The sequence below is a fragment of the Denticeps clupeoides genome, chromosome 15, assembly GCF_900700375.1.
Source record: "Denticeps clupeoides chromosome 15, fDenClu1.1, whole genome shotgun sequence".
Lineage (NCBI taxonomy): Eukaryota > Metazoa > Chordata > Actinopteri > Clupeiformes > Denticipitidae > Denticeps > Denticeps clupeoides.
This window is the reverse complement of record NC_041721.1, coordinates 10,317,709-10,342,555: the sequence shown is the minus strand read 5'-3', so window position 1 is coordinate 10,342,555 and position 24,847 is coordinate 10,317,709. Positions and strand designations below refer to the sequence as shown.

The window sequence follows — 24,847 nt, the reverse complement described above, 5'->3', positions numbered from 1 at the left end:
TAAACCTACCGGTGAACTTACCTGTAAACTTGTGTTTAAAATAGTGAGACAAGGGGGCAATAATATCGTCAAAGAACAGGAAAATTTGTCGTCCGTGGCAGAGCAATGTATCCTGAGCAAGCTCCTGTCAATCATGGACAATCCACTGCATCCCCTACATGACGTCATCCACAGGCATAGAAGCAGCTTCAGCGACAGGGTGACGTCGATGTCCTGTTCCACCGACAGACTGAGAAGGTCATTCCTCCATCACACCATGACACCACCATGGGGGGGGAGGACGATAATGTTAACATCAACACTTGCACATTACGCTTTTGCACTCAGGTCTGCACCACACAGCACCTTAACTGCTCATGACTTTGTACTACACAGGTATGAATGGACTGTTCCAGACCACACTAGCAACATCTGTCAACTTCACCTTGTTTACATGTCTATATGTTGTGTACTATGCCTGGTTTGTCAGGCAGACAGTGGGCAGTCAAGTCTGTCCATCGTTCCTTCCAGGATCAAGATGTATGTCGGAAGGTGGTGAATTTCTCTGTCACTCAGCGTATGTTGAAGCTGAGGAAAAGTGTTCAGTGTTGTCCCACTCTTGTCCAACTAACTACAAAAGTTGTCTTATTTTCCCTCATGCCCTTGTTCAAGTGTGAGATTTGGGTTGGTTTGTCTTAATACTCTTTTTCAGTTCACTTCAGTCACCCACTCACTTTCCATAGTCCTGCTACACCCGGGACACTGGGTGCAGGGTGGGGACTCATCCAGGGTGGGCTGTCAGCCCCCCAGAGGCTGCACACTCACACCTTCAGACAATTCAAAGACACAAGCCACCTATTTGAAGGGTTGAAGGAAACTGAAGGAACCTGTGGCAATCCTTGCATTCACCAGGTCTGAATTGGGATTCTAGCTCACGACCTTGGAGATTTTTTACAAATTAGAACTAAATCAAACAAAGACTTAAGGTGACACCAAAGACCATTTATTAGGGTTTTACAAAGACTACAAAATCTTCCAGATGATTTAAATTGTGGTCTCTTTATATTTACATGATATGTTACTTACAAATGTACAAAATATAAAACATTTAAAGACAAATGCTGCACCAAAAACAAAAAATAAAATAAGAAAAAGTATTTTTAACATAAGAAGTGTTATGCTCTCACTGAGATGTACTTGCAATAAAGTTGAAAGTCAATAGATTCATATATTCTATCCACAGACACCATGACAGGTTTAGGTGTGAAGAAAAAAAAAACGTATTGGACAATTAGGCAGTCAAGACTGAGGTACAGGGAACCAAAATGTTTTCAGCACATTTATCAGTTTTATTGTCTTTTTTTTTCTACTTTTGCTTTTGGCAGACAGGTTGGTAGGCATTCCGTCTGGAAACAGCAAGTAAGCACCAGAGGGTTCACTTGCACAATCCACACCGTTAAAGAGGCCGGCGCTTTTTATTGTTGCCAATCTGTGCCAAACGGACAATCAAAAGTGTCTGAGCCCCCTGCTGCAGTTACAGAAACCTACCCATCGAGCACCAAGAGAAGGATCGTCCTGAGGTACGCGGTACGGAATTGGGAGCATGGAATGCTTCGTCTGGCTTCTGTGGTCAACAGTGTCTGGTGTTAAGTGTCGGTGTCAAAATCATCCCTCTTTCAGTGATTAATGACAGTAGGTACGCGAACATTCATGAAACACACACACTTTTCAGACTCATCTGAAAAGTGGGGGGGGCATGTCCTCACTACGTTGCCATTCCAGGGAGTTACACCATGAAACTGTAAACATTTTGTAAATAGTGAGATTGCTCTGTTCTGTCTCTTTCCTCTGATAGACACAGACACTTTCATAACAGTAAAGCTGTTAGCACCAATTGACCTTTTTTTTTTTTGAGACAACAAAACATCTTTGCATCTTTAAAAAGGCAAAACCGACGGTCACAGGACGCGCCTCTGTTTTGGACGTGTCGCTGTATTCTTTTAGTGTTAAATCTCAGCAGAGTTTGAACAGAATTCAACATCAACCAGGCAGGTGCTTAGTTAATAGCTGTGCAAGACTTATTGACTTGTATTTACAAATCCCCCATCCCTCATAACCTGTGCAAAACAAACCTATATACCGTTGTGAGAGATAGTTGTGAATGAAATCCGTTTTAACATTTATACACACGCTTATGCATGTATAGGTAATGGTATATATACTTTTTCATTATTTTATCCCCTTTTTGCACACATAGCAAACCGAAAACAACATGCTGCTCAGGCTATAGAGACATTGAAGATCGGGTTGTGCTCATGTCGCTTCCCAGCTCAGCTGGGAAATGAAATTAAAAAATATCAAATCTCTGAATATTCACTATTGTACAGTTAGTCTACTCTACTGGTGTGTCCTGTGCTCGTACGCACACGCAGGGTGGATGAACACAAAGCACACAATGGCCGACATGGCTTTTCATCAAATCATTGACAGTTTAGCAATCCATCCATCCCCTAACTTAAAAAAAATATATATAACATTAATAATAAATACAAGCTTTTATCAAATTGTCTTTGGATGGTAACTGAGATTTAAGGTCAAAATAAGAGGCTGAATTTTTTTGCTCCGAGTTCAGCACGTTTATAAGGCAACAAGAAAGCACCATGTTCTGCTTTGTTCCCTTCTTGTTCGGGCCCTTGGACAAAAAGTGAGGCGCACAGCCCAATGGGAGGAGGTGTGCGCCGTATCTGTTTAGAGGGGTGAACAACAGGTCTGCCAGTGTGAGAGAGTGCAAAAAAAAAAAACACTGACCACTGAACACTGTTGGAACCTCTGGAACTGATGCAGAACCAGCAGCACCCTGTTGCTGTGCACCCGGCAGTGAGTCAGTTGCACGGTTCCTGCGTGTCCATTGTTTCACAGTAGCAGTTATCGCACAATGCACATGTTGTTGTGCTCTGTTGGCAAGAAGTGTTTTGCAAGAATGTGGGAGCTGGGTGTGCACCAGTTCAGGCACCTTACCAGTCCCACATGGCTCAGCTGAGGTCAGGTCTGGGCAGACTGTGGCACGTGCCGAAAGTGTGATTATATAACACCTCAGAATAACATAAAAAGGACTTGACCCCTGTAAACATCTGCAGGAAACAATGACAGCAGTAACAAAAAAAAAAAAAAAACTGTTCCAGTTTCAGCATGTGACGTACAGACACCACAATGTGACAACGGTGTGAGCAGCAACATCTCTTAGAGTGGAGTAGTAGAGAACCACACCCAGTTACCAGTAAAAGAAAAGAGCACCTTCACCCATACAACTGGCACACACACACACAAACACACATACACACACTCTGTTCTCAGTTCCTGCTGTATGAAAGTGTTGGGCTCCGTCTTGGCTCATCTTTCTGAAGCATCCGGTGACCTTTAGACCAGAGAGCTCTCTCTCTCTCTCTCTCTCTCTCTCTCTCTCTCTCAGAAGTCTACAGCGCAGACTCCAGCGACGAGTCCAGCACGTCGTCATGGTGACTGGCGCTGTCACTGTCACAGCTCTGCGCGCTTGAATAGTTGGCAGCCTCTTGTAGCCTCATGAGCATGCTCATCTGCAGATGATGAGAGGTCACAAAGGGTTCTAAAGCTTTGTTCCAGATTTGCACTCTTAATTAATGGAATCCGAGATTCAGTTTCCGATTACTATCGTTTACTTTTTTAATAAATATTTATTGTGTATCTGTTATTATATATTTGGTCTTGTCCTTACCAAAGGATCGCCCTCTGTGTCACTCTGGGAGACCTGCTTTGAGGACGCGCCCTCTTTAGAGGCGCTGTAGCCATCGTAGCCCACGTCTTCTGGCCGCAGTTGGAGCAGTGATTGGCAGTCCTGCTGGAGAGAGGCGGAGCTCCAGGGGTAGGTGTCCATCACCCACTTGCAGGGGTCTTCCCAGGCTGCGCGCTTGCCATACAGCTGAAACATCACCAAGCACAGAATGCGATTAGCTAACGGTAACGATGTGCCCGACTCAATAACTTTAGCATTTGCCAATGAGCTTCTCTAAGTGACAGTTTGTGACAGTTTCTGTTCGGAAGCAGAATGTCTGTAGAAGACATTACATCAAATCCAGAGCCTACCTGAAGTCCCTCTCTCACAGCCTCTAGTAAGTATGGTACTAAAGAGTAGTTCCACAGGTCAGTGAACCAAACCCGAGACCCATCCGCATCCATTGGACACGACAGAAAGAGCCTTGGACCTGCGAACATAGCAGCGCAGAACATCAGACTGTCCTTCACGGATGTTCTGGACATTTAAGTATTAAAACAACCACAATATATGGCAATGGTATTGTGAACTTTTCCCATTATTTAAGTGAGTAAAGGTGAGGTTCATTACCAATGGTGACATCCGAGGAGCTGTGAGCCTCCAAGAAATTGTTGATGTGCTGCCAGGTTTTGGGAATCCAGTCGATGATCTTGATGAGGTCGTTGCTGCGCATGTTCTTGTCGATCTCCACTTCAATAAGCTTTCGACGAAGGTAACGCCCAAGGAATCCTTTAACAGGCTCAGTGTGGTTGGCACAGAGTACCCATCTGCAAGATACCAAACCAGACAATGTCACTGCCTATACAAGTATCATTAAGACATAATGAGAATTTAGACACATGACATTTCCCTATTCAAAGCTATCAGAAGGCAGGATATTTAGCCAAGTAAAATCTCTAGAACAAAATCTAGGTTACCACACTGAAAATCTCGGCCCGATGAGAAACAATCAGAAGTTGCTGTCACCTCCTGCCACCATGTGGTGAAACATAATAATTACATGTAATAATTTTATGCATTTCCACACATTTTGTAGTGTTATTATAAATGCACAAACATATGCTTGAGTCATACATTTAAAGTGAAATAGATATTGTTATGTGTTGATGATTATGACCAATAGCTAATGAAAATCAGAAATGCAGTCTCACATTATTAGATAAATACATTGTCAGTGTAAAATACAGAAATGTCACAAGCTGTGAAAAGTCTGAATTAAAAATAATTATGACTGTTATGACAATCCGAGCCAGACGTGCTCCCAATATGTTTAGTTATTCAGGGTCTCCTGAAGAACCAATATGACACAACAAGGGTCTGTCGGTGGATTTCAATACTACAACAAATCACTACTGTATACTCCCCATATTCTAAACACACACTCCCTATGCCATTGGCCAGAAGTTAAAATGCATTAGAAAAAATATAATCCCACAGGCTGAACCAAAAACAGACTTACACTACAATATTGTGTTTTCTGTGATGCATTAGAAGGATTTTATGTGAATAAAAAATGCATCGCATACCTGAAGTTATGATGCAGCTCTAGATTAGGGGATGAAGATACACCCTGGTTCATTGTTCCAATAACATATGGGCTGATGCATACAAAAAGAAACAATCAGTGCAGTCAGTTTAAATTAAATCTTGGAATGAACTGTTTAATGCACATGAGAAAAAATTAATGGTATAATGAATTATTGTACAATTATAGTAATTATAGTAATACGGTATTGTTACCATTTGTGGTATTTGCAGTTGAGAAAGCCATTGAAGATGTCGCTGAGGGAGCCAATGTGGTGGAGATTGTCCAAGATGACCACAGTAGGCAGCTCCGTCTCTGTTTCTTCAGAGTTACACTGCTCTGCCAGGGTGGACAGGTACTGACGGAGGTCCTGTTTAAAGCACCACAATACATCCCCACATGTATTAATGTATTTAGTGTGCACTTATATATTTATGCCCTTATCCAGAGCGCCTTACAATCAGTAGTTACAGGGACAGTTTCCCTGGAGACACTCAGGGTTAAGTGTCTTCATCAGGGACACAATGGTAGTAAGTTGGGGTTTGAGCCTGTGACTTTGTGGTCTTCGGGTTCATAGGTAGGAATCTAAACCACTAGTCTCTCTCTATATATTGCAGAAATAAACTGTACAATTTGTGATCAAAGTGTGGGAGATAGCTGACATTCAAAAACATAAACATTGATTTTTGTAATTATTGGTGTCCTGTACCTTGCTGGACTTCTGGTCCACATTGAAGCTGGCCACATTGCGATCGGTCACCTCCCTGCCAGACTTGGTGATGATGTACTCAGCCAGTTTACTGGCAAGATAGGACTTGCCGGTGCCGCTGGGTCCCGACAGGATGATCCTGTGATGCTCCATCAGCAGGTTCAGGTAACGCTGGATGATGGGTTTGGGTATGAGTGTGTCAAACACCAGGTTGTCGATGCTGTTTTCTTTCAGGCCTGGAGAGGAGAACCACATACACTTGATTCAGATAACATCTGAAATATATGAAACATCATTTAAGATTTACACTTTAGCATTTGGCAGATGCTTTTATCCAGAGTGACTTACATAGGTGCTTTAAAATACCCATAGCAGAAATTCCTCATTTGGTTCGAAAGGAACCGATTGGTAAATACCATTATCTTAATAACTCAGTACCTGTGAATTGTGTGTGTTAGGTCCTGATCACCCCAGGTGCAGTCTATTATGACCGGCTGATAAGGGAGCTTATGTCTTACGGCCTTTTGTTGGTATAGAGGTGACCATGTGATTTATTTCTGTTTATATGTTTTATAGGCCATCGTGCCATAGTTTTGTTTCTGTTTATTAAAGATTCAATGGTTTTCAATGGTGTTTGTTAGTTCCTCCTTCCACACCTTTTTAAATAAAAATATATAAGATGCCTTTTTAATCTAAATATTTCCTAAAATGATCATCAACCTGTATGATGAGGCTATCTTAATGGCAAAGCAACATATTAATTAAACACGAAATTAAGACAATATATTTTATGCTTTACAGGTTCACTTCACCTTTGAGATTCACAGTGATTACATTGTTGTCGCCAACCAGGTAGCCGCAGGGCAGCAGCTCAGGCACCTCCGATGCATGGCCGCGTACCACCTCCCCCATCCTGTAGCACACTATGCTGTCGGAGTTCAGCCCCAGGCTGGTGAGAGGGTCCACTCTGAACACGTACTCCTGCGAAAAGAAACAGATAGGATGTGTTGACCAGAACTCTCTCTTATCTCTAATCTCTAATAAGCACCACTTATGTCTTGTAAAAAAAAGGAAAATCTTATATATTCAGGGGAATATGGCATACAGCACAATTGGACATTTACAATGTGTCTGATGACATAAATGATGTCAGCAGAGATCCATGATGAATGGTCTTTCCTAGTCATATGGCCTATAATAACAAGATAACAAGTAGGTTTATCTAATAACGTGGCTGCTGAGTGCAGAGTAAATATGGCATGGATTCTGGGTAAATTCAGGCCTTACCTTAAACAGGCGTCGTATTACCCCGTCAAGCACGTCCCACTTTGTCTTCCCGCTCACTCCTATCGATCCAATGAGGTACCCGTGACTCTTCACACTCTACAGTCAGATGAACGTGAGCCTGCTGTTAGCCACTAAGCAGAAACTCTCATTGTGAAAGTGTCTGCAGCTGAAACACTCACTTTGGTCTTGTTCAAGCCTCTGTTGATGCTGACCACTATTCTGACGCTCCGGCCCTCCTTGCGCAAGTTCCCCTCATAGCCGTCATCTAGCAGAATGTCTGTGAGGGTCAAATGGGTCACAATGCTTGGTCCATAATGCAATGAAACATATGTCCTCTGAGCATCGCTAAAACTGGTGGAAGAACCGCAATGCAAATTTGCGTGACTCAACTCCTACAGAACTGAGTTGGTTTGGGGGTGTGTTAAGACCCATTGTTTCGTGGTGTGAGTTGGCGGTGATCAAAACGTCCTTTGAAAGGCTCAAAATAAATTGAAAAGCTATTTTCCTTTGATGCTGTATCTACGCAGCAGACAAGATAGACGGGTATAGAGAGAAAAGCGTATGAAGGCCCCGTGCCACTCGCCATCCTAAGCACTGATGCACTCAGCACCATACCTCAATGAAATAGCTCCCACTGTTCCCTGCTTTAATTAAAGAACTCTTAGGCCAGAGAGGCGCTTTGGTTCTTAACTACATCTCACATTAAAAATCCCGTTGTACAAAGCAGCCATTTCACTCTTGGCTGCCTTTATTCTCTAAGAACACACAGGTCGAATGAACTTTCTCTCCATTATCATCAGCACATAGGTCCCTGCAAAACCCAAAGTCAAATGAGGTCTGTCAAAAAGAGCCATGTAATATCAGACTGTTATACATAATGACAAGTTATAAATATGTTTACGCAGTGTCAACACTGACCCTATATTTAGTACAATACCACAATAATTTGTCTATAGCCAGATCTATATGAAAAATGTTAATACATTTACATTTACATTTACAGCATTTATCAGACGCCCTTATCCAGAGCGACTTACAATCAGTATTACAGGGACAGTCTCCCTGGAGCAATTTAGGGTTAAGTGTCTTGCTCAGGGTGTCAGGATTGCCTGCAGCTGGGCTCCACACCGGAACTCAATCCTGACGCCCCATAAATGCCGGAAGTTTCCGCCCGTTCGGGGTCGCTGGCATTTTCGTGAACTCTCTGCACGAACTTGACCTTGTTTAGTGTTATGTGTTTTGAGTTCTGGCAATCGCCACACGCCTACGGGTTTGTTTATGTTCTTTATTTAAGTTTAAATCGTTTTCGGCCACCGCGCCAGTCTTTATTTGTATTTCTTTGTTTGTTAATAAAAACCCCTTCCCAGTATGTCAGACCTCTGCGCTTCCTTCCCCCGTAAGTCCGTAGTCGTGACAGAATGCCAGCGACCCCCCCAAAAGCGCAGAGGTAAAAAGCAGAGGAGAAGAAACGCCGCGAAGGACGCAGCCCGGCGCGGCGAACGCGGACGGCAGGGGAGAGACGCGGCGCCCGTTCTGGTGGAGCGTTTTCTCCCCGAGAAGCCGTGGTACGCGGCGCCACGTGATGACGTCACCCCCGGGAAACTCCGCGAAACCCGGAAGCGACAACGTCGGCGGGTGAGTGGGCGGAGCGAGGACGTTGGCGTCGGCAGCAGCGAGGAAGTGACGTGGGCAGCGAGCGCAGAAGATGCGACCCCCACGATCTTCGCCATGTCGAGCCAAGAACTCTGCGCTCTGCTGGCAAGGCTCCCCGTGGACTGGGACGACACGGACGGCGACGAGAGCACGGGAGACGAGAGTTGGGCTCCGCCCATCGCGCCAGTCTGCGATCGTCGCAAGGTCCGTGGGGACCCACGTCACTTCCAGGGGGGTGAGAAGCGGCAACAACAACGGCGCCGTTCCTCCAGCGAGGAGGTGGGCAGCCTCCAGCCCGAATGGCCAGAGTACTGCCCATGGGAGCTTATCGCGCCATGGGTCCAGGATGTCCGCAGGGTGGACGACCCTCGGAGTCACCGGTGGGAGGACACGGATGACGAAAGCGATGATGACGTGGATTTTCGGTGGGCGGTCGGTGCCGGGATGGCTCCGCCCAGCGTGCGCGTCCGAGATCATCGCGGCGTCCGTGATGACCCATGTGACTTCCGGGGGTACGAGGTTGACACGGACGACGACCAGGATGACGCCGTTTGGGCAGTCGGTGCTGGGATGGCTCCGCCCATCGCGCCCATCCAGGATCGTCACGAGGTCCGTGGAGACCCACGTCCCTCCCAGCAGTGTGAGGAAAGCTGGTGGAAGAGGGCGACGGGAGGTCGCCAGCCAGCAACTGCGCTGCCGGGACTGCCTCGCAGGGAATCCTCCATTCCGGCTCCAGTCGCCGACCCGCCTTCCCTCTGCCCGGACGTTCCCCAGCAAAATGGCAGCGCAGCACCAGCGTCCACACCTGCTGGAGAAGACGTCCACCCCCCTCCACACCACACACCTACCACCATCTCCAGCGACGTGCCCAGCCCCGTGTGGGACAGCCCAATTGTCCCGGGACCCTTCAGTGGGGCAGCAGACACAGACGAGATCACTACCATCCTCAAGTGTCTGACTGGATCAGCATGGGGCTGGAGCACAACCCTCTGGCAGCAGGGAGAGACAGACAGGAGTTTTCGGGACTTCCAACAGAGACTGAGGGCGGAGTTTGATCGGCCTGAGCCAGGGATCGAACTCTGCCCCTCCACCACATCCAGTGCCAGTCAGGATCCGGGGCAAGAAGACCCAGCACTGGTGGGCGACGAGAAGGTCGCTCCTCCCGAGATCCTGGCTGTGCCCCTTGAGGAGGTCCCGGAGAGCCCAGAGAGGGAGCCAGACGACCCTCTCTTCTGTCTGTCTCTGTCTGTGTGTGTCTGTGTGGCATATGTGTCCGTATGTCGCCCCCACTTCCCCTCTTTGTGTCCACCAGATGGCGACCCAGCCGCGGAGCCGAACCCCAGGGAGGAGGTTCCTGACCCGAATGTGCTGGTCCAAGGCGAGGTGGACAAGCCCCAAGGTACCCCTAAGTCCAGCCGGGGGGGGTGCTCCCCCAAAGAATTTTTTGGGGGGGTGCAGTTCGGGTTGGGGACTCCTCCTGAGGGGAGGGGAGGTGGGGAAGCGATGGAGCTGGGTCCTCCGGTAGCCAGTGAGGAGGGCGGGCCAGGCATGGGCCTGCGTCTGCCTCCAGAGGGGTGGAGCGCCATAGAGCCCCCGGGTAGGCATGAGGACCCAGCTGGGACAGACAGGAAGAGGGCCTGCTTGTCCCAACGGACGCAGAAGGGGCTAGCCGGATGGTCTGGCAATGCCCCCCCCTTGGCACCAGGGCCGTGCAGCGAGAGGGGCTGCATAGTCCCAGAAGGCACCAGCCTGGGGTGCCTGGAACAGTCGCCGGAGGCTCTGGGACAATCTCCCTGCGCGGTGCAGGGGGTGACACAAGACGTGTCAGAGGGGACATGTGGAGACAGGGCCCACACGTACCCAGATGGATCGGCCCTGATTATTGTGTGCAGGTACGGGAGTCCGGGGCCGCCATGCGGGACCACGCCAGGGAGCCAGGCCGAGGGTCCGGGGCCGCCATGCGGGACCACGCCGGGGAGCCAGGCCGAGGGTCCGGGGCCGCCATGCGGGACCACGCCGGGGAGCCAGGCCGAGGGTCCGGGGCCGCCAGGCGGGACCACGCCGGGGAGCCAGGCCGAGGGTCCGGGGCCGCCAAGCGGGACCACGCCGGGGAGCCAGGCCGAGGGTCCGGGGCCGCCAAGCGGGACCACGCCGGGGAGCCAGGCCGAGGGTCCGGGGCCGCCAAGCGGGACCACGCCGGGGAGCCAGGCCGAGGGTCCGGGGCCGCCAAGCGGGACCACGCCGGGGAGCCAGGCCGAGGGTCCGGGGCCGCCAAGCGGGACCACGCCGGGGAGCCAGGCCGAGGGTCCGGGGCCGCCACGCCTGACCACGCCGGGGAGCCAGCCCGAGGCACCGGGGCCGCCACGCCTGACCACGCCGGGGAGCCAGCCCGAGGCACCGGCCCGCCACGCCTGACCACGCCGGGGAGCCAGCCCGAGGCACCGGGGCCGCCACGCCTGACCACGCCGGGGAGCCAGCCCGAGGCACCGGGGCCGCCACGCCTGACCACGCCGGGGAGCCAGCCCGAGGGACCGGGGCCGCCACGCCTGACCACGCCGGGGAGCCAGCCCGAGGGACCGGGGCCGCCACGCCTGACCACGCCGGGGAGCCAGCCCGAGGGACCGGGGCCGCCACGCCTGACCACGCCGGGGAGCCAGCCCGAGGGACCGGGGCCGCCACGCCTGACCACGCCGGGGAGCCAGCCCGAGGGACCGGGGCCGCCACGCCTGACCACGCCGGGGAGCCAGCCCGAGGGACCGGGGCCGCCACGCCTGACCACGCCGGGGAGCCAGCCCGAGGGACCGGGGCCGCCACGCCTGACCACGCCGGGGAGCCAGCCCGAGGGACCGGGTCCTCCAAGGGGAGGATACAGCAGGGCAGGAGCCCTGTGGTTGCCGCCGTCCGCCCCGCCGCCTCCACTGATGGTACTGTTGGGGCTCCGAGGACGTAGCCCTTGGAGGGGGGGCTCTGTCAGGATTGCCTGCAGCTGGGCTCCACACCGGAACTCAATCCTGACGCCCCATAAATGCCGGAAGTTTCCGCCCGTTCGGGGTCGCTGGCATTTTCGTGAACTCTATGCACGAACTTGACCTTGTTTAGTGTTATGTGTTTTGAGTTCTGGCAATCGCCACACGCCTACGGGTTTGTTTATGTTCTTTATTTAAGTTTAAATCGTTTTCGGCCACCGCGCCAGTCTTTATTTGTATTTCTTTGTTTGTTAATAAAAACCCCTTCCCAGTATGTCAGACCTCTGCGCTTCCTTCCCCCGTAAGTCCGTAGTCGTGACACAGGGACACAATGGTAGTAAGTGGGATTCGAACCCGGGTCTTCTGGTTCGTAGGCGAGTGTGTTACCCACTAGGCTACTACCACCCATAATTAATAGAAACATACATAGTATAAATGCTATAAATACATTTGGAATAGAAAAAAACAGAATTAATGGAGCTGTTTACTTCTAACATGAACAACCCATCATCATTATTCAGTGAACTAATACTACTGATGATGGAATTTCAGGAAGCAAAGACATGGATATGGGTATATGACCAGATGTTGAAGGGTTTATAAATAGATGTCATCTATAAGCTCTATTGAATCAGTGAATCCGTCTGAATGAGATTTCCACTCACCAGACATGATGGTATCTGTGATGTTGAGGTTGTTGAATGACAGACCCAACGACTGGCGGGAAGAGGAAGAGGAAGTGCTGGAGGTCTCGGATGGAGGGCGGGCTGTCTTTGCGGGGGTGGCAGAGGGGGTGGAATTTCCACTTGACTTGAGCCGATCATTTTCGGCTTTCAGCACCTCTATTTCATTCTGAAGGGGGTAAGACACTCAAGCTGTTTACATTTACACGGTTTTTTTAAATGCCCTTATGAACCTACAATCAGTAATTACAGAGTTAAATTTCACATGTGTGACATTACAGCACAGAACCCAGTGACATGGTGAAATGTGGTCGCTGCTTTTAACCCATCCCCTTTGTGAACACCATGAAAGGCGTCCGGAGAGCAGCGTGTGGGAGCGGTAGATTGCTCAAGGGGACCTCAGTGGCATCTTCGTGGATTTGAACCCACAACTCTTCAATTACGAGTCCACTCCATAGCCACTGGGCCACTAAGGGGATTGCAACTGTGAATTTGGGGTCATCTGGTTCTGTTACAGCTTAATCCATTAATCCAATAATATTCACTATAATAACACAACAATCCATCATTTACCAGCAGATCTCTGTCCACATTAAACAGGATATGGATCAGAAAACATTTAGAATTGTTGTTTTCTGAATGCTGCTCAGAAACACCATGTTCTCTTTTGGTTGATTTGGGACACACCCCTTGCTTGGCTATTCGCTGAAGCCCAACTCAATCATGTCTTCAGGCTTGGCCGGATGGGGCAGCGGGAGGTCCCGCCTCCTGAATGAGGTGAAGATGTAACTGAAGTTGCACGTTTGGTACCCTGGTGACCCTGGCTGGGGTGACTGGAATCTGTCTTGATCTGTGTGCTTGTGTCTCACCTGCATGCGGTTCATGGCCTCTCTGATCTGGTCAAGGTGGTGTGCGGAGCTCAGGGCCTCCAGGCGAATGTCGGTGAGCTTCAGTTCCTTCTCCCTCAGCTCGTTCTTTAGCTGCAGGATGGTCTCAGCTTCCGCCTCTGTGCACTCACACAGTCTGCCACATGCCATTGAGGGAGGGAGCAGGGGTAACGACATGGTCACACACACACCCATATGTAACCATGATGCACCAAGAGAGGCAATGTTCACACTACAATTAGCACTGGCACTGAACCATGGTTGAAGGCACAAAAACCCGCACACATTGATGGAAATCAGTCAGCTTCTCGTCAATGCTGTTCAAACCAATCACAGCCGGAACCAATCCGATGGCAACCACAGGCACCAACTCACATTATATTCCATATACATATGAAAAAATAGACTTTTGATCATATCTTATGCAATCTGAACAGTGCTGAGTTGCAAAATCCTGTTAGGATTCAGTCCCAGATGTCTAGGGAAAAATTCTGGGGGACTTTCGACAGCGCTAGCTGATGTTAGCTGCAGCATGGCCCTCATATTTTTTGGTGTTAGGAGATGCAGAGCATGCCACACCTCACCGCAGTCTCCCAGCATGCCACGCCACACCACCTTTACCGAGATCTGTGTTTGTAGACCACATGGCCATTTTGCCTTTTCTTTGGCATCCAAATGGGCGAAGACTTGCTATCACTAAAACACTTGCTATAAACAGACATGGAATCAAGGAAAAGGGTTGAAATGAAACATTTCATAAAAACAAAACACAAAGTTAAAATTATAAGTAAAATGTTTTTATGATGAATAGCGATAAAGCAGTTACGATTACTATACAGAATTTGGTTGAGATTTGCTAGGCCTTGTTGTGACTTTATCAATACTTAATTACGTCATTAATATTAAGTCAATTTAAAAGAAATGCATTACCAGTGAATGTACTCCATGCCACTGTAGGTGTAGGAGTGTCTGTGTCTGTGTAAGCCTGTGGTAAACAGGGCTGGGCATTGCTTAAAAGAAATTATACAATTACCTAATTTTCCATACTGTTAAGGTTTTAAATTACATTCATTTTTTTGAACGATGGGGCGATCAAAGCAGTAAGAAAAATATATTGTGATGTCCGACATGAGCTGTGAGTACTCATGACTCACAGAGGTTTACTTTATGGAATTTGGCACAGAAAAATAGTATAGTTTTTATAGTATTGGAGCCCAGGTTTGAAAGTCACCCCCTATTAGTGTTTCTGAAGCATTCTGACTGTACAGGTCGTCCACTCACTCTGTGGGTGAGGAGCGAAGTACTTGGATGCTCCCCTGCTGGTCAGCATGCTGAAGCTTTGGGGAAGATGGCAGTGACGCTTCGGTCATTTCATCGATGTCGTCATGTGATGACTGTGGCTTGTTGGTCTTCCTCTTGCTGAAGGCGTGCTTGAAAGAGCTCCGAAGCTGCAACAGAGAAGCATTCATCAAACTCCAGTCTCCAAACAGGTCTCCTTGGAAATAATCCACTGCTACCCCATGGTCAGTATGAAAGAAGAAAATGAACAGTGGGGTGTGGGTCTTCTTCCAAATAGAGGCCATCCCATGTATAAAGCATGGGGAGTGGAAATGTTCTGGCTAATCACATTCATCTGGATCCATAACACTTTTCAAATCTGCATTCTCTATCATTTTAACAGAGCAGGTGATAAACTGTCAATTCAAAGAGGAAGGGAGACTATTGCCATGCAGACATCTCAACAGGAAGAGGAGGATGGTCAGGAAGAAGAAGAAGGGTGAAAGAGGAAAATGGCATGGGGGGCAAGGGTTGTAGTTGAAACAGAGCGCCAATGTTGTGTTACAGCGGTGAACACTGACCTGGGCGGGGATGGAATCGGGCACCTGAAGACAAAACATACTGACTGTTATAAAAAAAAAAAAAAAACACTCGCCTGCAGGTCATGGGTTCATCATCATCAACATCAGCCTCACACTGACACTCATTACCACCAGATATACAATATGTAATGTCGGCAGTAAAAGTACTTGTACTTGCATGCTATCAAACCCATTACCCTGTAATTATGCAATGTGTCATCCTGGCCCAGTGCAGTGGTTCAGCACACAGGTTCAGGGCTTTAAATGCTGCTTTGCTGACAAGTTGAAACCACTCAGCAGGCTGTTGTTGTTGGTAATTATTTATTGATAACTTTCATCATGCGACTACCAGTAAAATGCACCTTAACGGGATAAGCTTGTTGGTCTCATTTAAAATGCCATTAATGCTGTGGCCACTGGGCTACTACGGGATGGTAGTAGCCTAGTGGGTAACACACTTGCCTATGAACCAGAAGACTACAGAGTCACAGGTTCAAATCCGACTTACTACCATTGTGTCCCTGAGCAAGACACTTCACCCTAAAAATGCTCCTGGGGGGACTACTGATTGTAAGTCGCTCTGGATAAGAGCGTCTGATAAATGCCATAAATGAAATGTAAATGAAAGGCTGAGGACACCAGGCATGGCTGAGATGTCAGCCGACGTATGAACAAGTCCCTACATCTGATGAATGTGAAAACCTAAGGTGATAGAAAGTGCATTCATGTGTGTGTGTGTTTGTGTGGGTGTGTGTGTCTTGGTAAACTGCACACGCAGCAGGGACAGAAGCTCTCCGCAAACCTTTCAGCTGCGTATTTGGAGTGCTTCACACCCCGGGAGCTCTGAGACAGAAATGATAGCGCTGAATAATTCATGGCTGAATAAATAAGGATCTCATTTGTATTAACGAGGCCAGGTTAGCTTTGCGCTCATTAAAAGCTGTGTGATGGAGGAGTGGGCCTGTGACAGGTGTCTCTAACAAACAGATGGGAGCTGGCAAACACCTTCCAGAACTTTCCCCGCAGAATACTGGAATTGTTCTTTAAAAGTTCGGGACACAAATTGGGACGCTCAAGGAAGCATGCTTAAACGCCATTACGAACAGCAAAACAGGAGCTCTCGCATTGCAGGAGGCAGGTATGAGCAGGTGGCTTCAGAAAGGGAATCTCTTTTTGGACACAGTGGAGAGATCGAAGGGGGGAAATGGCACTCGATCACTCAGGAAAGGAAAAGGGTTGGCGGCGGGGGGGGCCATGGAGGGTTAAACTACTCGGGGGGGGGTTCAGAGTCATACCATGCCTTTACCATCTCTGACCCCCCCGACCCCACCCCACAAGAGCATGCTGGGAGGTGAGAAGGCAGTTCATATTCACCTTGTGGCCTTTGTCCTTGCCTTGCTGGGTTCAGAGTGAGAGGAGGAGCACAAAGGGGTGTGAAATCAGAGCAGTGATTATGAAACTGGACCATCAGAGGGGCGTGGAATAGGAGGGATTTACTACAGTCTCCTGTCTTAAATTGACATTCCAGAAGTTTTCAGATCTCAAATAAGGTATCTTAATTAGCATATTACTAATAAGACCAGACATTAATTTTGACAGCACTATCTTTCCTTATAGAGAAACAGACAAGCTGGTCACGTTCTAGTGTTTTAGGCATTATTTTTTTTTGCACATTAAAATATCATTTTATTCTGTTTTATTTGAGAGACATTGTTTCTTAGCTCACTTGATTTCTAAAATCAGTGAATCTTCTACTATCCCCAGCTGCATGAAAGGAGAGGTAACACACATGGTGAACATGGTCACCAGTTGATCAGTAACACCAGTTTCTTCACAACAAGAAACAATGCAGTTTTGGTGACAGACAGTCAGTCTTTTGCATGCTGAATGGCTATGATTGGTAAAATTAGCAAGAGATGCCAATTACTGGTCACATTTGTGGTGATTGGCCAAAACTGAGACATTGTAGTGAAAATGCTGGAGGGACTGATTATGGACACAGAACACATGAGGATCACTGTCTGGCATTATCAGTGGTATGCTACATTTCCCCCAAAGTCCCAGACATGGCTAATGGTCCGTTGGACTTGAATAAGCTATTGACTTTTGATCCACCTGCTCTACCCGCCAACCCCTGACCGTTCTGTTCCACACTCACCCAGCTCTTCTTCTTCTTCTTCTTGTCCTCAGTGTCCTTGGTGCTGCCCAGGCTGGAGTGGCTGGCAGCGCTGTTGATGCTGGACATGCTGTCGGAAGAGTGCTGGCGTCGGATGCGCAAGTCTGCCGCTGCTGAGAGAACATTACAAGTTAAAATAACCATAAAATGTGCATTATTGTGGAAGGAGTGGAGATACGAAGAACAGGGTTCTACCTCTATGGAGGGCATCAGGGCCATTGAGGGCCACCTGTATGGCTGTCTGAGCATCAGTGTTCTGGGCTTTTAGCCCTTCAATGGTCTCCCTCAACTCTGCCAGCTCCGACTCCTGCAGACGGGAGGACATCCATTCATTAACAACAAGAATTCTGACCAAGATAATTTTGTCTATAGAGGATTCACACAGCAAACAGCAACCCAACATCAACATGTGAAGGATCAGCTTGTATTATTAGCATTCCACAGTATTCCTGAGCAAGGGGTCCAAAAGTGACAGCTGTCAGTGGCAGCCATTGTTTTCTCCTCCCGTATCACACACAGAGATAAGCCCAAAGCAGATTTGCGAAGCATATGGTTTGGCAATAAGGACACTGGTTCTGTGCCACCTACTCAGAACAACCTACATGAAGCTGCCTCCCATTGAATCCACAGCGATTTGATAAAAGAGCATCCTCTCAATGAACACCGCACCTGTGGGAGAGGCCAGTTGAATTTGAGTGGCAGTTATGAATTTGGGTGGTGTTGTGGTTAGCGTCCTCATGGTGGTGTGGTGGTTAGTGTGCAGAGTTTGCATGCTCTGCCTGTGTTGGATCCCTCCAGCTTCTCTGGTTTCTTCCTGCCACCCAAAGGCATGCACAATAGGCGGACTGGAGTGTATGGTGTGTGTGTCCCCGCCCTATGCATATTTTTATATGCATATGGTGCTCCACTGGCTCATGAGTGAGTGAACAAACTCAAATACTGACTGGAAAGAAAAGAAAAGTATGTTTGTGCTTTGAAAATGGAGCTGATAAGCATTGCATGAACTTGCTGAGATTTCTAACACATTTATCCCAGAGCGTCCTCGACAAAACGATCCAGTGACAGATTTACTATTGCCAGCTGGGAGCCGCATATCTGTCTTTCACCTGGAACAAAAATGTGACAAAAAAACTGGCACCATTTTTTCAACCACTGTCACCACATGGTTGCTCTTGTGTTACGCAGGAAGTGAACATAATTATTTTGTGACGTTTGGTGACGTTCAAACAGAAAAGACTGAATGACTTGAAAGTGGAGTAAAAAACCAGGATGATTTCAGACCTTTGCAATTTTTTCATGATTGCAAATTTTCAAATGTTATGAATGCCCACATCTGTGCTTTAATACAGTTGCTGTGCGCATGTGGATTGTGACAGGCTGTCATACCTTCTGCTCCGCAGTCATGGTCAGGCTCTGCAGCCGACACGTCATGTTGCTCAAGCTCTTCTCAAAGGCAGCCACCAGGTGAGCCTTTGAACATCACACACAGACATACACACAAAAAGACACACGGGATGTTAGCGAAAGTGAAAATACAAGTGCACTGCGAGGAAACTGGACGTCTCAAGCACTAGATATAGAACTGGTGGATGTGACACACACAGAGTTTAATAAAATAAAGGAAGTACAGCCTCTGAAAAGACAGCAACGTGTTGCCCATAGACATCCCAAAAACAATTTCTTGCTACAGTGCGTTACATTCCAGGTGAACCAGGATATGTACTCACCGCTGGTCCTCCTTAAAAAATAGTTGCAAAATGAAAAATGTTTTAAAAAGCAAGAAATGCAAATGCTCCAAATAAAAAAACCCAAAACACAAAAGAAGCAACTAAAATAAACAGGTGGGGAAAACTCTGCCACTTCTTCTTTGTGGTGTTATGCTATTTAATTGTTTAAATTAATTACATTACACTAATTAGTGATAACATTATATGGTATTCAGTGTAATAAGAATTATAATAAGAACACCAATGAGATACCATGTCTGTACATGGAGACTAAGGGCTGAAAAAGAGGGACCTGTGACCTGTTTCCACGCAGTTACATAATTCCACATGACCAGAATGTACTTCAACTTGACCTTTCATCTTTTAGTAAAAAGCCACGCTGTCAAATACATTCTACTTTCTAACATGACTCAAGCTGTGCACACATCTGTTGTTTTAAAGAAAATAAACTTTAATAAACCGTACTTTAAATCTAAAGTACAGAAATAAAGTACAGAAATGTCACAAGAAGTTAAAGCTGGATATTATATGAATATTTATTTGTTTGTTGGCTTGGCAGAGACAGTGATTGATGCCTGGATTTGCTCCACTGATCCAAATCCACAGGTTCTGACCGTTTCACTTCCACCCTTGAGTCCTGCCTGACAATGTACATTAATCCAACAACACATGAAGACTGGAATTATGCCTTAATATGCTCCGCTTACCTTTAATGAATGGAATTCATTTAAACTGAAGTGATTGTCATTGTGAAACACTGCAGAACAGTACAGCGTGACACAACGAAATGTGTCCTCTGCTTTTAACCATCACCCTTGGTGAACAGTGGGCAGCCATGACAGGCGCCCAGGTAGCAGTGCGTGGGGACGGTGCTTTGCTCAGTAATTTTCTGATTATGGCCCTCCTGAGTTATATGTAGTTATATGTAATTAATTATATGAGTTATATGTAATTAATCAATGATTCACCAGTCGCTAGTCACTTAATCATCAGTGAACTATCAATGGCATAGATTTTACAGCGTAAAAACATATACATATGACTACATATAACTCAAAATGACCAATAAAAAAACAGAACTCTGTGATAACAGAATCATGTCTTTAAGTGAATATTAAACTTGATACGGTGATCAATATAGGTGCAGTATAAGCATCTTGATTAGATACAGTATTGAGAGAGATGTTTGTCATTTCTTCTCCTGCACACACACAGTAACCTTTTGAAATGTCACATGTCCACATCTATCCCAAGCCCCCTGCGTGAAGGACACCTGGTGCCCTCCTGTGCCTGCATGCCCACCTGTCTGCCTGGCAGTCGTTCAGGAGCCCACTGGTCCTGGACCGGTGCCGGCACATTCCCAAAGTTCAGCTTGCCCTCATACCCACCCTCTCGCAAGGCTCTCACCCTTGACCTCTGTAAATTTGGTTAGTGGTCCACCAGTGGTCAGAAGAGTCTGCTGGCCAAAGCGATGCCCCTAGTCATTGTGGTCCCTACGACACACCAACATGCTAGCGACAGCAGGAACTGGCAACTAGCCGAGCTCACCGAAAAGTGAATCACTCAGTAGAACAAGCTCTTAAAATAACACCGGCTTGACATCAGATCATATACAAGGACAAACCAAGCAAAAAAGCTACAAAAAAGTAAAATGCTGTTGTGGTATTTTATGTCACCTTCCACTCAAGATCATTAGGTGGTAATTTCTTTAAGTTAACTTGAGGGCCATTCCAAAGTATGCAAAAACCAAAAAAGAAGAAACTTTCAAATTGATCTGACAATATCAGAACCCTCTGAACACGTCTTGGTGCATCCATGGTATCAGAAAGACCTTTCACTTTTATAACCCCACAAGGCCATTTGTCATGCGTTCAGCTCTGTTCAGGAGCCTCCATCGAGGCGCTTTCCCCTCAAATCCCTGCCACTCAGCCATCACAGCAAAGACGAGTGAGCGGATCTCAGACTGCTCTGTGCACGACTGCACCCTCCACACGCCGCACCGGTGTCAAGCTGAGAGATGCGGCCCTTCACGCCCTGGAAACATTCGGCTCTGGGATTCTTGAGGAGAGGGCTACGAAGAATAAAAATGGGCACATCGCATCCACTCTCTCTCACGCAGAGTAAAAGGAGTATTATGATGGCATGCACGTTTCAGACTGATATGACCCCGCAGTAAACTGTGACTGTGACACTTTTTACGTGTTCACTTACATTGGCAGACAGCTGGGACGTCAGGGCCGCCACCTTTTCTTGGGAGGCGTCCAGCTCTCTTCGCAGTTTTCTGATTTGCTGATAAATAAAAAAACAAGAACATGAGCAGTCAGGCTTCTTCTTCTTTAATCCACTGCCACAGCACCATTTCTCTATTTACATTTTTCATGCATAAACTGAGCGGAAGAACACTGTGACTAATAAGATAAATAGAAAACACTCAGCATAAAAAGGGCTGAATGCAAAATTTCCCTATAAGATGGTAATTTAGAGCTGTCTGTTCATTTCTGAAGCCCTGTGGGTTACTGTCCCCTGGGTACAAAACAGAGAGAACAGTAGGGACATAAATCTATTTCTATTTGTAGATGTACATCGTTGCTTAGGATATGTCTGGGTTAAATTCTTCCGGCATGAAGGGTGTCCCGCTTACCTCTGAATGCGCCTTTTCCTCTGTCTGCATGGGAAACAAGACACAGGTCATTAGACAGAGATACAATGGGCCATGGATGTGGAAATATTATATGCCAAAGGCCTTTTATTGTATTAATGTTTATTAAAATTGGTACCAAACTGTTCACATAAGGTCTTGACAGCAGCGAACATGAACATGAGCAATGACCTTGTTATAGGTTCTCTACATGCACCGTACTGGATGCGCAGAGAAGGTCACACACTGATTACTGGGCAAGGATAATGAATCTTAATTCAATGTCACTTAATGGAAAGCAATAAGTGAGTGTGCGTATAAATGCACTGTTTATTGTTATGCAATTCTGTCCTGACACGGCTGATGATGTATGATTAGCTGCTACCTGGGCTCTGTCATTAACAGTGTGGCCAATCGGCTGGGCCTGCATGAAGGTGACATTTTTAGAAAAACGGAAAATTAACCTGCCTGGATCCACAGGGCTGATGGCTAGTAATTCATGGAAATTCATGGATAAATGAAAACACTGACTGGGAAATTTGAACTAGTATATACAATATAATCATAAAATCCCATTACTGTCGACGGAAACATACAAAATGTGAATACCATCAGACTGGGATAAAACAGGAAAAGCTATTAACAACTGGACACTGGGGCTAGTGAGATTATTTCTAATGCATTTTTAGGCTGCTGCAGCACAATGCAAATGCTAACACAGCATCTAAATTGAAAATCTAATCGTGCCCGACTTTTTCAAAAACTTTCCATGCTGGTGGAAAATGGACGAAAAGCAGTGTAATAGATTGGCCAACGTTCTTACTCCCCCACCCCACAGGACCAATCTGTCATTTCGTTTGGATTCATGGCTGGAATGCTACCTGTGCACGCCCACTGTTGACCTATCCATTTCCCTATGCATCTCGGCCTGATGGCAGCCAGATGAGGGGATGAAAAGTGGAAATCAGCCGGCAGTCTGCAGGTGAGGAGTCCCCCGTAGGGCAAGATTAGGGGGTGCTGATTAACAAAATCACTTTGGGCCTGATGGCACTCGGGGCTGTGCATTCCCCTCCTCTGTGTGAGAGAGTGTGGGTTACGGTGGAGGTCAGACTTACTGCTGAGTACAGGGATGAGGTACTGGAAACCAGTGAAAGTGAGGATCCATGGACTGAGGGATGAAAGAAAACACAATAAGAAAAAAAAATTACACCCCCAAAAAACTAAAGCATTTCTAAAGTAGAACCCACCTCTGAAAGTGTGATAAAGTGAAAAACAGATCACATATTCTTATAATGTTATAAACCATGGCAAAAAACAGAAGGTCCTGTTTGCTTGAAGCCTATATCTGGTAATCTGATTAAGCATGGTTTTTAAAATGAGTGGAAAAAAAGTATATTTGTGGACTGTCCCTGTCACCTTCGTCGGTGCTGTCGCGGAAAGATCCGGAGCGGCTCATGCCCCGCGGCCTGTCCTCCAGAGAGGTGGCGCTGCCCCCCAGAGTGTGAGCTTCCCCATATAGATCAAACGAGTCCTGGGCGGGAATGCTGTTGGACCGGCTCATGCTGGGAGCTGGGATGTTGTACTGGGACAGGCTGGTGGGGCTCACTGGAGGAAATGTGTACAAAGAAGATCTTGTCAATAATTCAAGAATGCACCGTGCATAGTGCTGATTTCAACTTGAATGCAAAATGGACCAAAACCATCCAACAATAGTTCTACTCAGCCAGCTTTCAACATACCAACCAGCTTCTACCGGTTAATGTTCACAGCAGTAATTATTAAATAAACTGAATTAATGCCATGTGTCCGGTGGCGGGGAGGACTCACGCAGGTTGGAGTAGTGGTATTTGCCTGCGGTGTTGCAGGTGGCGCCGGGTGGAGACAGAGGGGACTGGCTGCCTGTGTCCTGGAGCCCCCCAGTGGAGTGGGACCGCAGCCACTCCTTCCCTTCTTCATGGCATGTCTGCCTGGACGAGGGGGGGTACCTGGATGGACAGAGTAGAACTGAGTGGCTGATTCTGCTATAGTAAAAAGGTACAGACCTCATAGCATTCCACACCCATACACATTGTTTAATTCACAGATGGAAATTAATGTGTCAATGATATTGTGCATTTAACATCTATGTACAAGAAATGTAGTTTTATACACACCAAATAGTGCATTCATACCGAATATTATAATCCAATTTACAAGCCAATAGTAAATATAACACTGTGGGGACAGCTCATTTTACTTTTTCAGTATCATGCTATAAATGAACACAAGGATTAGGGGGGTGTGAACCCACCGATCATCTTGTAACTTCAAGGGGTTCATTTATCTAATCAGTGGATTAGTCTACGTTTTTTTCCAATTCTTATCACTCACTCAATGTACACTTTTCCATCTATTCAGAATAAGGATCTATATGACCTTCCCTAGCAACATAAAGTATATAAAGTGCTCAAAGAACACAGCTAGTCTGTAGGAGGACACTGCAGCACTCGCTTTCATCGTCTTCCTAGGACACCAGACACGGACGGACTTGTATTAGGCACTATAATCAGTCACAGCAGGGGTGTGTCTTATCACAGCCCACTAGGAACTGCACTGTTTAATCCAACAGAGGGATAATTGAGTTCAAGCTCGTCTTTGTTTCACTCAAGACAACCTAAACTGATCTGAGTACAGTCCCCAGGCTTTGGACAACAAACAAACAAACCTCTTCAAATCTGCCAGCTTCATTCCTATCAAAGATCCTAAGGAAGCACCAAAGGGCGTTCTGTTCTTGCACGTGACTGCTCTTATTTCACTCTCCCTGTCTTGTTAAAAACATGATTGACCATTGTTTGTCCTTTTCAGGGTCACCATGCATGCAAGTGAGTGAATAGGACAGACTACCCTGCTTGCTCTGAATTCCCCCGCAGTTTATAAGCAACAAAGTATTGCAGCGATTACATCCAATCCA

General features: G+C 47.0%; 1 protein-coding gene across 5 annotated transcripts in view; it reads right to left on the bottom strand.

Moving 5' to 3' along the window:
* Positions 1–966: 966 nt before the first annotated feature.
* The window catches only part of nav3 (neuron navigator 3), a 128,252-nt gene continuing 104,371 nt past the window's right edge, over positions 967–24,847 (bottom strand). The window contains exons 18-41 of one of the 5 annotated variants that reach the window (XM_028954007.1): positions 23,725–23,882; positions 23,314–23,502; positions 23,013–23,065; positions 21,901–21,924; positions 21,471–21,548; positions 18,919–19,002; positions 17,728–17,839; positions 17,515–17,645; positions 16,731–16,754; positions 15,357–15,380; positions 14,779–14,945; positions 14,119–14,205; positions 13,480–13,633; positions 12,593–12,779; positions 7,488–7,585; positions 7,309–7,404; positions 6,834–7,002; positions 6,022–6,257; positions 5,528–5,682; positions 5,314–5,385; positions 4,358–4,554; positions 4,099–4,217; positions 3,731–3,934; positions 967–3,572 (exon numbers count right to left, since the gene is read on the bottom strand). In XM_028954007.1, coding sequence (XP_028809840.1) covers positions 3,453–3,572; positions 3,731–3,934; positions 4,099–4,217; positions 4,358–4,554; positions 5,314–5,385; positions 5,528–5,682; positions 6,022–6,257; positions 6,834–7,002; positions 7,309–7,404; positions 7,488–7,585; positions 12,593–12,779; positions 13,480–13,633; positions 14,119–14,205; positions 14,779–14,945; positions 15,357–15,380; positions 16,731–16,754; positions 17,515–17,645; positions 17,728–17,839; positions 18,919–19,002; positions 21,471–21,548; positions 21,901–21,924; positions 23,013–23,065; positions 23,314–23,502; positions 23,725–23,882 — 2,938 coding nt within the window. In that variant the 3' untranslated portion in view covers positions 967–3,452. The remainder of the gene's footprint in view (positions 3,573–3,730; positions 3,935–4,098; positions 4,218–4,357; positions 4,555–5,313; positions 5,386–5,527; positions 5,683–6,021; positions 6,258–6,833; positions 7,003–7,308; positions 7,405–7,487; positions 7,586–12,592; positions 12,780–13,479; positions 13,634–14,118; positions 14,206–14,778; positions 14,946–15,356; positions 15,381–16,730; positions 16,755–17,514; positions 17,646–17,727; positions 17,840–18,918; positions 19,003–21,470; positions 21,549–21,900; positions 21,925–23,012; positions 23,066–23,313; positions 23,503–23,724; positions 23,883–24,847) is intronic. The other 4 variants (XM_028954008.1, XM_028954010.1, XM_028954009.1 and 1 more) reach the window with 4 other exon arrangements.